The sequence below is a fragment of the Falco naumanni genome, chromosome 10 (assembly GCF_017639655.2).
Source record: "Falco naumanni isolate bFalNau1 chromosome 10, bFalNau1.pat, whole genome shotgun sequence".
NCBI classification, from domain to species: Eukaryota; Metazoa; Chordata; class Aves; order Falconiformes; family Falconidae; genus Falco; species Falco naumanni.
In genome coordinates, this window is record NC_054063.1 from 8,476,977 (window position 1) to 8,492,679 (window position 15,703).

The 15,703-nt window shown below is 43.1% G+C and overlaps 1 protein-coding gene across 1 annotated transcript in view; it reads left to right on the forward strand.

Annotated features, from left to right (window-relative positions):
* Window positions 1–335: 335 nt before the first annotated feature.
* SWAP70 (switching B cell complex subunit SWAP70) overlaps window positions 336–15,703 on the forward strand; it is a 41,047-nt gene continuing 25,679 nt past the window's right edge. The window contains exons 1-3 of the mRNA XM_040608647.1: window positions 336–803; window positions 8,541–8,681; window positions 14,770–14,943. Of these exons, the coding sequence (XP_040464581.1) occupies window positions 705–803; window positions 8,541–8,681; window positions 14,770–14,943 (414 nt within the window). The 5' untranslated portion in view covers window positions 336–704. The remainder of the gene's footprint in view (window positions 804–8,540; window positions 8,682–14,769; window positions 14,944–15,703) is intronic.

Genomic DNA, 15,703 nt, shown 5'->3' on the forward strand with positions numbered 1-15,703 from the left:
TGAACCAGCACCACCTCGTGCAAAAGCCTGCTTGCTGGCACCGTTTCCTTGCAAAGTACCGTTTTTGTTCCGATGGTGCAGCTGCACGAAGAATAAAGCTGGGGAAAAGTTAAATACTTTTTTGGAATGTTTCTTGCATTCGCCATCTTCAGGGTTCTGCTTAAACTCTATTAAAACGCTGCCGTTACCAGACCGTGAGCCGTGTCCGGGGCAGGACGGGCCCCGTCCCGCCGCCGCGCGCCCCGAGCCCGCGCAGGGGAGGGCCCCGCCCCCCCCTCCCTTCCCGCCCCCCCCTTTCCCCCCCCGGGCAGTCCCGCCGCGCCGGCTCGGGCAGTGCCGCTGCGGCGGGGGGCGGGTTAGCCCCCGCCTGCCGTTTTTACATGGAGCTCCGTTCCCCCCAGCTGCACGCAGCCCTCCCCGCAAGCTGCGGGTTGGGGTTCCTGGGGCTGGGATAGCGCGCTTCTCCCGGCGCCAGCCGATCCTGCTGGGCCAACCCGACGGCGCGGCCGCGGCCGGGGTCCCGCTCCCCTCAGGGCCCGGCCTGGCCGCTGAGGCGGGCCGTGCGCGGTCCGGGGCGGTGCTTGTGGAGCCGGGCAGGGCCGGGCACCCGCCCCTGGGGCGGGCGCGGCGGCGGCGGCGGGGCCGGGCGAGGCCGAAGGCGAAGGCAGAGCGGCCCGGGAGCGGCGGCAGCCGGCGGGCAGGCCATGGTGGGCCTCAAGGAGGAGCTGCTGAAGGCCATCTGGCACGCCTTCACCGCGCTCGACCTCGACCGCAGCGGGAAGGTCTCCAAGTCCCAGCTCAAGGCAAGCGGGGCGGCCCGGCCCGGCCGGGGGCGGCGAGGAGCGGGGGGCGGCGCGGGGCGGTGGCCGGGACCTGGGTCCCGCCTGTGCCCGCCGCTCGCCTCGGCCGCGGTGGTGCTGGGCCTGGGGCCTGAGGCGGCCGCCTCGGGGCTGATGATGGGGGCACGGCCACCTGTTGCCGGGGCCCGCCTGGGGCTATCAGTAGCGTTTTGGCTGTCGAGGCCGCCGTTCCTCACGCCGCTCTGGCTCCTCCGTGCCCTCATCCAGCGGGAGGCTTGCGTGGTCCCTTCCTCGTGCTTGAAGGGGCTTCTTTTCATTCTACCCAGGCAAGGCTTTCATCTTCGCCGAGGTGTCGGCGCACAAACCCTTCTTGTGCTTCTGGTCCGCTTTCAACTGCGTGTCCTTGGTACCCTTTCTGGCCAAAAGCTTTTGTGGGGTAGCCACAAGGTCCCATCTATAGGGGCTGGCTGTTTCCAAGTGAAATTCAGAGCTTGCCAAGGGGAGAGTGAGGTTCTACAGTGCTCTCTTATTTGGATATAAACAGGAGAATTAGTCAAGAGGCTCCAACTGTGCTATTCTTTCCTTAGCTTATACGCTGAAGTAATGTTTGCGCTCTTAAAAGAGCCCTCAGGCAGCTTGCTGAATCTGATCCCATCTTGGCCCTGCTTTATGGGACTGTCTTGGCCTGGGAATAATAGCAGGAGTCTGGCTAAATAAATATTTTTAATAAGAATGCAACACCTGTTGACTTTTGAGACTGTGGGTCCTTGTACAGAGTGCTGGAGTTACTTTGGCCACAACAGTTAGCAGAAGTTTGTTCCCTTTGCGGGATTAACTCCAAGAGAGAGGGTGGCTGTGCTGCAGGCGGTGTTTCTAAGTGTGGTTGTTAGCTAATGGACTTTACAAACAAAATCACCGCAATAATAATAAAAAAATAAAAACAAAAGTTTTGGCATTATGTAGTAAGTATCCACAGCATGCAATGTGCTTTGAGCAGCCTGTTCCTCTTCTCCTTTTTTTTGCTCAGGGCAGTCAGGCTGTGAGATACAGCCTAACTGCCAGAACTGACTGTGGGGCAGGAGTCAGGCAAGAGGCCAGACCTGACTGTGAGCTCAAGCCGAAGGTGTGTGCAGGTCTCATGTCTTTTACGGGTGGTGTCATGAAAGTGTTTGTGTTGCAGGATTAACTGAAGTCGGTTGTGGAGTGTTGTTTTCTCACTGTCCTGTTTTTTAAAGGAATCCTGTCTTCCTGTCACATTGCCACACCTTGCGTGCACTTCTGTGATTTGAGTGCTCTGTGCATTCAGCTGGGAGGTGTGTCTGCAGCATGTGTTGTCGTGTCAGCAGAGAAGCTGTTGTTCGTTGCACAGGGGCTGGGGGGATATTAAATAGCTAAAGAAGCAGCCGGGATGCTGGCGGGCCTGTACCGCTTGTTCCAATGGAGGTGTCGTAATTTCTTTTCTAAGATGACTGACAGACCTAGGTAGGTTAAAACAGCAGTTATATTTCCAAACTGAAGCACAGTTACCTGTCGTGTCATGACACGTCCCCTCTTGCTAAACAGTTTCAATGGTTCATTCTGTCAGTCTGTGAGAGAGAAGGGGTAGAATGAATGCGGTGTCAAACTGATAGTCCTGCTTGGGGGAAAAGGTGTATGTTACGGTAGCAGTGCCACATCAGTGCAGTGGAAGGGGTAGGTAGGACAGCAAAACAGAAGTTCCTGTCTGATGTAGGGCTATGTTGTACTAAGAAAGTATTTGACAATGAAATATTTCTCATCCACGTTACCATGAGGAAGATACAGCACCCTTATAAAATGGAGAGATGAGGCTTGGAGATAAAACAGGTTAGTAGAGGTCTGTGGCATTAGAAAAAATATGTTTAATGATTTAGTGAAACACCGGTTATAATAAAAAAAAAGGAAAAAAAGGAATTATTTTCTGAGAAGAGCATGCAGAGTTGTAACTTGCTGAACTCTTCCCTCCTCAAAAAGAAAGCTCACTGACAGTGGATCTGTGAGTTGTGTAATCCAGTATAAGGTATTGTGGTCATGTTGCACAGGAGGTCCTCAGTATGACGTGGTGGTTGTTAAAAAGAGAGTGATTTCTAGTTTTTCTACCTAGAAGTGATCTTTGAGGCTTCCATAAAAATAAATAATTTTCATTAAACACGATGAGAAAAATAAATGTGTGTTATGTAGGCGAGGCCCTACTGTGAAGGGCTTGCATCATAGATTTGTTTTTAATATATGTAGATTAAAGGGGTGGAGCTGAACAAATTGGGTCTGTTTTGTAATCTGGAGAAATAGCAAACACTTGGAGGAAAAACTAGGACTTGCTTGGAACAGTAAGGATTTCATGGCATGTCTTTTGTATGTTTGTATCTTTTGTATGTGGTCTGAGCTGCTGAGAGAAGACAGCCAAATCATTGCTCTGTAATTTTGAGTATTACCTGCTTCCAGTATGCACTGGTTTTTTTTTTTCTTGTCTAATCAGTTATCCTCAGAACTTCTACTGTTATGCTGGCTGCAGATCTTACCCTTTTTTGTACATCAGCAGAAACATTTGTGTATTCCATTCCTAAATCACACCTTTAAATATGGACACAGTCATTACTGTGTCAGGGTGTTTCAGCACTTTCCAACACTGATACAGCAAAGCTACAGTGTAAGTTCTGTGTATGCAATTATAGCTGCTGTTGTGGTTTGAGCATGAGCTACATGCAAATACTTGCTTTCCTATATTTAAATCCACTTTGATCTTTCTTGCAATCTGCAGTTTTAAAATTGACTTGTTTTAAAAGTTTCTGTAATGTGCCAACATTCAGTCTGATTTTCATCTGGATCTCGAAGCACTGTGGTTTTAAATGTAGTTACACTTAGCAGCCGGCAAAACTCCTTGTACTATGTGTGTATGACTGGAGTGTGGAAAGAATACGTACTAATTACTTTTTGCACTGGAAGCTTTTCCTTACATTGCTTTGTGATTTGTCTCTGCTTAGGCATTGGGGTTATTTGGCTGTTCTTGTTCCGTTTTGCATGCTAAATTGGGGTGGATTTTCATAGCCTTGGATTCCTGGCATGATATCTGCAGAATGTGGATGGTGGCCACCTCATGAAAATATGGTCTTGTTTGGGCCTGCAATATGGGGGCGACCAAAGATACCAGTCGGCTCTAGAAAACCTAAACTGGTCTTCAGTTGTATCTGGGATGTTATAGGATGATTATACCTCTTAACCTTTGTTTTGCCTTTTTACTATATGGGAAGTCAGGGGCTGATGGGAAGAGGAAGAATGGTATAATCAAGGGCAAGAGAGACAGTCTGAACTGAGAGGAAGACCTCGAACAATGTAGCCAGGCACTGGAAGGGTTGAGAGCCTGTGACCAGTGGGCAGGACCCCAGCTGGACAATTGACTTTGTACGACATTGGAAGGATGGTAGGAAATTAGTCATTATGACTCACTATGAGAGAGTTGTACTCTGATGGTATTAATGGGGCTCAGAAGCGTCTGTACTAGGGAGCCGTGAGGATTTGTGTCTGTAAGCGGCAAGGGGATGGATGCCCCTCTTCCAGGAGAGCTGGCAGACCAAGGCAGCTTGTAGACCAAAAGAGGGGCACTAGGAAATGACGGGGCCATGATCCTGCACTCGAGAAGAGCAGCTGCTGGTGGATCAGCAGCCTGTTTAACCCTTGTCCATGAGGTTTTGTCAACTGGTTTCCAGGCAGGTGTAGAAGACAGGTCCAGTAGATGTAGGATGTTTACTGGGAGCTCTTGCTAAGGGCCGAGAGCCGCAGAGCAGAAAGGCAGCTCCCTTGGCAACTGGGCAAGATGCAAGCTGGCACCAGTATGTGTTTGGGAGCCAAACGAGGGGTGCTGATAATGAAGGCAAGAGGAAGGGTGAGGTTGTCGAAAATGAAGACAAGGAGTCTGTGAGTGCCCAGGGGAGGAGCGGGGCAAAGGAAGGAATGGAGAGGTGACGTGGGTGAAGGGCACTAGCATTGGGAAGCTGGACTTGAAGACACTTGTCCAACGTGGAAAGAGCTTGCTGCCCCAGCCCCAGTGTTAAGTAATGAGACTCCGAATGGAGCATTTGCTGCCGAGCAGATAAGGAAGCTGTACCTTGGATATGCTGTGATGCAAGAAACTGTATGCTTAAGACATACCCTGGTTGGAAAGAACTTACGCCTTTGACAGGGGGCATATATGATGTTGGTTTCCACACTGGTCAAAAAAGGAAAAGGGAAAGTACTTGTGAGTAGCCTTATTTTGGCTGGCTAGCTGCTGACATGGATGTCAGGGAGAGATGAGCCAAGAATGTCTTGGAATGAATTCACACAAAGCCACTGAATGGAGCTGTCGGGATCTGTGATGCCAACATTTTAAAATCTTAAAAAGAGCTGGGGGAGGGAAAAGACTCCCCCGAAAGATGGAAAAGAGAGAGAAGAGAGTACTGAAGAAACTGACAATGGCCGCTGTAGGATTAGTCTGCCCTGTTAATGCTCCTTCTATCGCTGGGCCAAGTTTTTGTTGCTGAGCAGTAAGCAGTCTAGCAGATCTTCCTTTTCCCTTTAGAAACACAGATCACTCTTATGGACAAGGTTAAATGGAACTACTCAGATGGTAACAATTCAACACGTGCTTACAGTTTTGGAAGATCAATGTTTTGCAAAATGGGAGCTCGGAGGGAAACAGCTATGGTGGAGTAGAGCTGGGCTCGAGATCTGCGCTCCAGCTAAAGCAGCGAGAGACTGGCCATGAATAAAGTAAATCCAGAGTCTGTAAGGACCTTTGGTGTTCAGCTTGCTTGTTTTATCTGGTTATTTCTATTTAGAGCAGACCACCTTCAGTATTCCCCAGGCACCACTAGGCATCTTTCTTAGCAAACTTTGCATTGAAAATGGAAGGATTGCACCCAGAGTGCCCTGGTTTTGTGAACCCATTGCAGACCGCTTGTACCGTCTCATGGGCGACGGTTTGGGGGCCACCGCTGCACCCATTTGCTGCAGCACACAGATGAGTCTCTGGCCTGGGGCAGGAGTTGGCTCTGGCATGAAGGTAGATTGTTAAATGTGGCATCCAGAGCATAGTAAGTGATGAAGGAAAAAGCTGCCTAGCAACCCTGTGGGGACGGGGGAAATAATCTTTACCGGTGCAAAACTTCCTCATGGTTGACAGAGCTTCTGCAAGGCAAGGCGATTTTTTGTAGCCCAGTTAATGTAGTACTCAGCTAGATTTACTGTTTTTTTTAAATTGATCATTAAAATAGAGTATGTTATGGTCCAGATAATGTGATCTGTGACAACAAAACAAAACAAAATGAGACCTCAGTGCAGAGTTTTGTGGACTTACCCTACAACCAAAGAATTCAGCTGGCGCTTGGCCATGCTAGAGAATGGCAAGCTTTGGCAGGCACCAAGGAATTTCCTGAGTTACGAAAAGAGAGCACCGGGTACAGGAGAGATTGCAGAGAAGGCAGATCTTAGAAAGTTATTGAAAGTGGAATTCTTTCCTGGTAAATTGGTTGTTTGATGAGGAAAACACCTAAATTTCCAACAGCCCAAACCAGCAATAAGGCTGAAAAAGGGAGAAGAGAAACATGCAGAAAGGACATGATAAGAAGGTGTTTTATTGAGGCTTTTAAGTTATTTTAGTAATAAGCTTAAATCAGTTATGCTTTTTTAAAATTTTTATTAGCTGAATATTTTTTTACTTGTAGTGTTAGCGACTACAGGCTGGTTGGAAAACTGAGATCATCTTTGTTTCTCAGAAATTCAAGAATCCCTCAGTCTTCTATAAATAACAGAAGCCTTAAATAGAAGGGGAAACACACATGATAGTATGGTATTTTTCCCCCCATATGTAAATCACATGGACTTAAATACTTGATTTAATGTGGTGGTTAATAAGGATGAACTGAAGGGAAAATACTGTTGATGTGGGGTTGTGTGAAATGCGATAACTTCTAAATACTGTTGTGCTACTTTGGGAAATACAGCTTTTGTTGTGATATGGTTAATGCTATTATTTTTAAAGTTTAGCACCTTGTTAGTTCCAGTGGTTTAATGTTAGCATACGGCAATGAAAATATGGATTTCTCATGGAAATGTATGCTTTTGTAAAAGGAAGTGTAAGTTTGGGGGTATGTAGAGAGGAATTCTCCTCTGAACTGAACTTGCATCTTGGGCTATCTTGGTAGGATTTTATGCTAAGTAGCGCTTAGATTCTGCGTATTTTCTTATTATACATAAGAAAAGTAAATGTACGTTATTTGTGGGGGAGGAGGGAGGAAGCCCAGACGTTTTAAGTGTGTGGCATAGGTTTGATTTCCTAGGCTTTGACGACTTCAGACTTTCACTTCTTGTTTTGCAGCTACCCTGTCTCGACCGCACCTTAATAGACCTGCTTATAAATTTTCTGCGCATTTTTTTACTGCTTTCTCTTTGCATCATTTGGGTCTGTTTTGTTTAATTTTATGCTGCAAAGCGAACAAGTAAAACATATTCCAAACTTCAGTTGCAGTCTGCCCTGTCTAGTTGTTGATTTAAAAAAAAATACAAGCAGCATGGCTTTCAAAGTTGCAGCCTGTTTTACTTCTGCCTAATTTTGTCTTACCTGTATTTTTTGCCTTTGGTTCTTAGTTACATTTTTTCAGTGCAGACTGTTCCTGGGCATGTGAAGTTAAACCCTTAACCCCGTTCCTGTAGCCAGTACATGGTCTTTGCAGGCTCAACTCTGCATCATGTCAAGGGGAGACGGGACCTGAGTGACAGCGTGTTTAAGACCCAGTGGGCAGCATGCTAGAGGACAGACTTGGCCTGAGACAGTGTGAACAACAAAAGGGATGGTGCTTTGCCTGCCTTAGGAAAACGCTGGTGGCACAGGAGTCGCTGCTACCCAGGCTCTGCCTTCCTGCTCTTGGTCCTGAGGTGTTGGTTTGTGCGTGCAAAACTCCTCCTAAGTTGAAGAAGTTGAGATGCATCGGCTACCAGTTAGTTTTCGATAATTCAGTACTTCCTTAAAACTAATCAAGTGTGTAGCTTCTTCTTGAAGGTCATTTCTCAAGAACAGATGTGAGTGCTGGTGGGTGTTAAGTTCTTGACATAATTCATGCAAAGACCTTTTTAAAATAAAAATTTGAGAAGCTCACCTAAACCCTTCCCTTTTCTATAACATCACATTTCCTTTGCCAACTGAAACATGGGGTGAATGTTGAGAAGCAACCCGAAAGCAAGCGGATGAGAGAAATCTATAGTTAATGCCTTAATCTGAGTGGTCATTTCTTGTAAACTAAAGGTACATATGGAGCTGTTCTCTTCGTTACTCGTTTTCACTAGATAGTAAATATAATTTCAAAGGCTACGTGTTTGTGGTTGTTTTCTGTAGCTGTCTAATTTCACTCTGTAAATATTACTTTGGTGTTTCTGTATGCCTCTCCTGGTTTTCAAATGCGTAAGTGTATGTGTACAAAGGGTGGCTTCTGTAGCTCCGTTTCCACTTCTGTAGGAACAGACCTATCTGTGATCATATTGCTTCTGTAGGCGTGCAGTTATCTGAAGCCACTGAATCATTGGAGTAAACTTTTTTAGTAATATTTTGGTTTTTGACAAAAATCCGCCCGGTAGAACTTGTGCTGATGTGAAAGTATCACTTTGTGCATGGTTCTGCTGCACGGTCCGCTCTGGAGGGAATGCAGCATGCTTAAGGCCAACAGCAGTCACTGATTTCTCTTCTGTCCTTAGGTCCTTTCTCACAACTTGTGCACGGTTTTAAATGTTCCCCACGATCCAGTGGCCTTGGAAGAGCACTTTAGGGACGATGATGAAGGACCAGTTTCCAATCAGGGTTACATGCCTTATCTAAACAAATTCATCTTGGAAAAGGTAAGTTTTGAGTTCTTGTGTTCTGGTTTTTCCCTTTACCAGGTTAGAGTGCCTTTGGAGTAGACTTCTGCTTGCAGGAGGCATGCTGGCATGGTGACGTGCTTGTTGTGATGGGACAGTACTCTGGAGAACCTGTGCCCTAAAATAGAAGGATGTGCTGTTCTCTACTTTTTTTTTTGTTCTCTCCTTGGTTTATATTTCCTGTTACATCGGGTCATTGCCTAAGCTGTGTTCATGCAGAACCAGTTCATATTAATAAAGCAGCTCAACCTGAATTTATTTGAAAGTGTCATTGTCCCATTTTATGCTACAGCTATAAATATTCTCATAGACCCCTTTGCAAACAGGAAGGGCAGAAGTATCTTTAATGTCTGTTCACAAGGTATTTTAATAAATAGATCTCTCCAAATAGTTACAGTAGGTGACATTAGGGATGTGTAGTTTTGTCTTGCAAGTTCTTTCATGTGTGAGAACTCTTCAGTCTTCTGTTGTGCCTTGTTTTGGGGGAAGCTCTGGAAAGCCAGCATGGTTTCCCCTACTCTCCTCTGCATCGGTACTAAGATAGGTAGGTAGTGGGTTTGAAAGTGTGTGTGTGTGTGTGTAAGTATCTTCCTGCTTTTTTTCTGACAACTTCTGTTAAGTTACTGGTCTAGATGGTAAAAACCAGCCCAGGTAGTAGTGCAAACATAGCAGCTTCAATACCACTGATTTCTCATACACTTGGGGGCAGACCCCAGAAACCCTCCAACTTTGATGTTGTAGCTGCAGTTCCATAGATACTTGCTTTCTTTTATAATGTTAAGAAGTCCTGAACTGACGTGCTGCTGAAAAGTCCAATGTAGCAATTGCAGGTTTTGCAAACTCCTTAGCCTGGTTTGCTGATTTTTGCTGCTTCTTTAATCTACATTTAGTACTGGTGGAAAATGTGATATATATGATGTAGTCTGGCAGCTTGGAAACAGTAGAAGCTTCTTATACCTAGAGAGGACTTTAGCAACTCCTTTGCTTCTCTAGTCTGTATTTCTCTTATACCCAGTGATGGTGTCCTGTTTTATGTGTGGGAGTTGTTGGCCATTAATATGCATAGAGGTACCTGCTTAATACCTTGGTTGGTTGATGCTGAAGATTCTTGCTTTGTCCCTAAGAAGTTTGTGATCTGATTTCCACTTCCTGTTGGCTGTCTAAGCTCCCGTTTGTATACAAATTTTGGGGAAAAAGAAAAGGCCGTTGTTTTGACCAAAGGTTTACAGTAGTAGAGTCTGAACCACAGTGGTTTTTGTTAATACTATTTGTAGGCAGTAGCAAGCCATTAAGTTAAAAAAAAAAAAAGAGAGATAGATAGATATGGAAGGCTTTTTAAAATATAAATGTGCTTTATTGTTAAAGGGTGTTTATGAGAGGAGTAGTTATGGAAATGAGGAGCAATTGCATTTAAATAACACTAATTTGAAAATGAAAGACCTGGCTACACAAACAAGTGGGTGTGAATTTACAGTGTTTAGCTACTCTGGGACACCATCTTACCCCATGGTAAAAGCAAAGGACAAGCTACCTTGTATTCTCATGAAAGGAAATAGGTTGTTTTATTCATACACTGATCTGCTTCTTATAATTAAAAAATGAAAATGTTAAGTAACAGGATTAAGTTACCTGTAACTTCATGTTATTTAATCCTGACTAAATGCTTGTAAACATTTTAGATATGTACTATTAAAAATCAGTGAAAGTCTTTAGACAGAAGGCTATCTTTTTGGACTGGAAAAATCTTGATTGTGACATCTTTTACTTCCATCAGTGCCAAAAGACAACATGCAGTGGGATGAAGTCACTGGTTCATAGCATGTCTCCTTTGTTTAAAACAAACAAGCTAAAAAAGCAGACAAGAAACCCCTTCTTTTTTCATTCTTTCAAGGGGTAATCTGTTCTTTTGGTTGGGGTGATTGTAGAACAAATGCTATTAATTTATGCTAGTAAGCAAGGCTACTGAAGAAGGACTGGTGCTTTATACCCCCAAATACATACGAAGTTCCCTCCATTTCCAGTTGTACAACTTTTGGTGAATTAATTGATTTGCGCAAGACCAACCTGCTCAAGAGAGGGTTTTTTAAGTTCAAGATATTTTGCTTTAAAACTTTGCTAAAATAGTGAAAGAATGAATCCTATTTCTTTTAAAACAGACATGTAACTGTGACTTACAATTTTATTGTGAGGGCTTTGTCTGTTGTACTCTTAAATGCTAAGCTTTTGTATTTTTTAGTGCTGACTTACCTTGTGTTACCCTGCAATAAAACCTCTTTACACAGAACCAAGGAATCATCAAGAAAGGAACAAGTTGGTAGTTTAATAAGGCAGATTGGTTGCAACTAATTTCCTTTATCCAAATAGGAAATTTGAATAAACAGTTTGATAATTAGTATTGCCTAATTGACAATTTCCAGTATTGTGCTGCTTGTTACTTTGCAGATAGATGTATCTAGGATTTTCTTGCATCTGAAACAAAATCTGGTTTTGTTCTGTAAATGTTCTTTTCAAGAGGGAGCTGCTGCTTGCCAATGTATCATCTTCAAAATTTGTTTTACTTGGTTTCAAAACCGTATTTTAGCATGTTCCATTGATTACAATGTGTCTATTAATACCAATTGAAAATGTTTCCTTTTCAGTGGTGGTGATGGTGGTATTTTATGGCATGCCTTATTTATAGCAGGAAAAAGACATAATGGCAGGAGACAAAGGAGGACTTAGTTATAAACTTCAGGTCATCTCATCTTCTAGAGAACTTAGTGAGTGCTAGTTACACTACCAATGCTTGTTATATTTTTGGAAGTGATCAAATCACTGGTACTTAAAACTTACTATGTTTTAGAGTTATTTGGTAAGATTATGATGATGGTAAATTCTACTTTGCCTATTAGTTGGAGTTAAAGATCTAGAAAATTGTGTGGGGTTTGCTGCATTTTTCTTTTATTTTGTGATGCTTCTTAGAAAGGGAAGATAGGTGTTTTTTATAGATCATGTTTTTATCTCTATGAGTTCAAGCAGTTTTAAGGTTGGAAGGGTTAGTTCATTTGCATGTTTCATCATTTGGACAGATTCACAAATAAAAGTGATAGTTGTTGTAGAGTTAATAGCATGGAGTACTGTAGAAGTTTTCGGTTGAAATAGTGACTTCAAATAATTTGGACGAATTATGAAGTACAGGTAAAAGCATGTACTAGTGCACAGGAAAAATCTCTTGTACAAGGATTTGTTTATTAATTAAACAATGGAATTATATAATATTCACACAGGTTGCAAGCAGGATGAGTATTCTGGCCAAATAAAGTTGAAATTTTAGTTTTTCAGTGGAGTGTCATAAATTTCTTATTTTAGTTTTGTATCAAGATAATTTCAGTGTAGGATTCATAGTACAGTCTCACTGTAATGAAAGATGTTTTGGGGAATTCTCTTTGAATTTGAATACCAGGATAGCCTTTGATCCATACTGTTTTTATAAATGTGTGTTTTGTTCATGTCATGAAAAAGCAATTGTATATGGGTTTATGACTGTTTTTTCCATCAGTTCCTCCTGTTTGAAAAGTTTCTACTTTTAGAGTTTCTTAACTAAGAAGTACTTTTACAAAGAAGTTAAAGTATAGCTTTAGAAACTGTTCAGATATTTTTGGTTTTTGAAACTATGCTTAGAAATGATCTTCCATAAATCCAGAGATGTTATTCATTCATATTAATTACTGTGTAGCTACTTACAGTGGAGTCTCGCCAGTCAAGGAAGCCAAAGTAGTACAGCCAAGACTTTTGTAGTATCAAGTTATCTCTAAAGCAATTTGGGTGTAGTTGTGGGATTTTCACCTTCCTTCCCCTCCCATCCCATGCGGATGTAATTGTAGAATGTAGGAACCAGGAATAGTTGGCATTGCTACATGTAATTGCCGAGGAAAATTTTTATTCTTCATTAAAGAGAACTGTTTAGTTCCATCCCTGACTCCCAATATCCACAGAACAACAATTTTGTAATTATATCCTTTATTTAACAGCCAGCCCGATTGTTTAGAAAAAAACACAGATGTGAATCAGAGTTAATTTGAAGAGCTGGGGCTTGTGTGCTTACCTGATTATTCAAGTTCCTGAATAACTCCTAAACAGTGCCCCTGCTCTGGATGACGTGGGCCCCATTTCAGGATCAAGTCTGGATTTTGAAAAAAGGACTTAAGCGTCTAAAGTGGGACCACTGGCACAGCGCAGTCTAGTTCCCTGCAGCAAAATGGTCCTGAAACCTGCTGCTTGGCTGCTGCCTAATTCTGGTGGCAGTGATGTGCTGTGGGTGACCTCGGTTTTGACATGAGTTTTCTGAGGCGCACACAGTCTGACTTTGGTAGGTGAGCACTTTCCTTTACCCCGGGCCTGCGCCTTTCTCCACCTCTCACCCTGTGGTCATTGATTGCTGCCGTGCTCTCAGATGTGAGCTCCATGGAGCAACCCACCGTATTTGTAGTGCTTGGAGCACTTGCCAGCTGGTGGCTGGAGGAAAGGAGATTTCCCACCCTGTCGGCATCTTCCTCGGGAGTAGGGTAACTGCAGTTCCAAGGTGGAAATGCTCATCGTCTGGGTGGGTGAAGCTGTTTTAGAAGTCAAAGTTAACTGGGCACGTTGGAGAGGACAGACAGGAAAAGGCACAGGCAGAAGTAGCCAAGGGATGAGGCACCTACAGATGGAAGGGAAGAGAAGGAAAGCTGGCTTTAGCGCTTCTTCCAAAGGGTGTTCGTTTGCTTAGGGGGTGTTTCATGCAAGACCAGTGTTTCTTGTGTGAACAACCAGGATGCTGAGCTTGTGGCTATAGCAGCTATAGCTCCGTCAGCTGTCACCTTCTTCAAAGGACAAGTGTGGCCTGTAGCTGGCCTCTTGCATTGTCACTTACATTGGTGGCCTGCTCTGCAGGCATGCAGAGTCTCTGGCTTTATTTCAGTCTTGCTTTTAGTCCTAGAAACTGTAATGTAAAGTGCTTCTTGGCATAGGGTTAGTTTCCTGTTTACTTCTGTCTTTTTTTTTTTTTTCCTTCTCCTTTTTACTTTTTTCATCCACCCACATCAGTTCATCCACTTCCTTAGTCTGTCTTTGACTTAGCCACAGTGGCTCACCCTCCACTGTTTGACCACTTACCAGACTGGGTAGGAAATCATACAGTTTGCAGTGGTGTGCCTGAAGCATCTAAGATGCATGGTTTGACCTATCATAAGAAAATGTCACTGAATGTTACTGGTGTCATTGCCACAAGAGTAATGACATGTTTCTTAGACGTGTTTTCTGAAATCTCAAGGGACTTCCATTACAGTGCAGAGGGTGCCTTTATCAGTTACATGCTGGCAAAGAAACAGTATTGCTAAGCTGTAGGGAGATAAATAGATCTATCTCTAGCATAAATGAGGGTTTAAAAAGAAAATAAAGGAAATGAAAGCTTTTGCATATGTAAATAATTCACAGATGGGTAATGTACAGTTGCTAGGGATGATAAAGGATAACGAAAACAAAAGGAATTTTTTTAATCAATAAGGTGAACATTTGCAAGTCTGAGAAAAAGGAAAAGTTTTAAGTGGATTAGCAGTCAAGAAAAAAAATTATTACATGTTTATGAATATCCTATAAGAGTTATGTTTGAGTAACTTGAAATGGAAAAACACATTAAAGGTCTTTCCCAGCTGTTCCAGTATCGCTTTTAGCATATCCACTCAGTAACTCAGTGCAATAGAAGGGCAGTTGGAGCTAAGAACGTTATGAAGACGGTTTGGAAGCTGAAGTTAACGTGCTAGAGGAAAGGCAGGATGCAGTGTAGCCTCCTTCACATGAAGTCAGGGTGCTATTAACATGACCAGAAACTGGAGGTTGGATGTCGATTTTGCTGGAAGAAACTCCCTAGCTGACCCCATGCAGGAAGTCAGACTAGGCTGCTACAGTGCTTTTTTTGGGCCTTGACATTTCTTGCAAGCTAGAATTTTCTTGGTGCTTTTTGTATGATTTAGCCTGTTAAACTTTGTCTGTTTGTTATTCTGTGCCATTTGTGCATATTAATTTTTTTTGTTTGATTTCTTTGTTTTAGGTGCAAGGAAACTTTGACAAAGTTGAATTCAACAGGATGTGCTGGACTCTCTGTGCTAAAAAGAGCCTCTCTAAAAGTCCTTTGCTGATTAGTGATGAAGATGCATTTAAAGTGTGGGTTATTTTTAACTTCTTATCAGAGGACAAATACCCTTTAATCATTGTACCTGAGGAGGTAAGAAAGAAAAACTTAAGCCGTTTAACACCAGTTTTCTTAACGTCCCAGTTGGATTATGTTAATGTTTGCTACTCTCTGGAGACTTAAGAGAAAATAATTGTTTAATATAAAACTTTTATTCCCCCCTTTTAATAATGTAAGCCTCGAGTGCTTTTCTTTGTCTTCCAGGGTGCACATGTGAGGATTCCCACAGGATACTTTAGATATTGATGGCTATGCGTGTCTGTCATTTAAAGTCTGGACTGAATGGGATGTGCTGCTTGCCCCCCAGTAAAAAGCTTATTTTGATCTTGTGTGGGCTGACTGGTGCTGGGGATACTAGCTCCAGTATCAGCACTGGAGCTGTTGAGGTTCTTGCTTCACTCATGAGTAGTGCATGTATGTGATCTTTAATCACTGTGCTTGCTTAAATGTGATGAAAATTTTGCACAGTTAGTATATCAGTATGATTCTAAGAAAAAATTCTCCCCTCTGATTTGTTTTACTGTGACTTGCAAGACTCTTCAGTCTCATGTCACTCTCCTGATGAAAAGGGAAAGTATGAACTTTTCTGGTGATGTCCGTTTCTGATCAAAGGCAACCACCATCTGAACACTCTTGCTTGAAATGGTTAAAGGAATAATACCAGAGAAATCTATACTTTTAAGTTCATGATCAAGTATGGGCAATGCTCAAATAGGTATTTTAGCCCTAAAGCAAGATTTTGGTATCTCCATTATTCTCCACTTCGAGAGGGGAGGGGTGAGGGAAAGAAGCA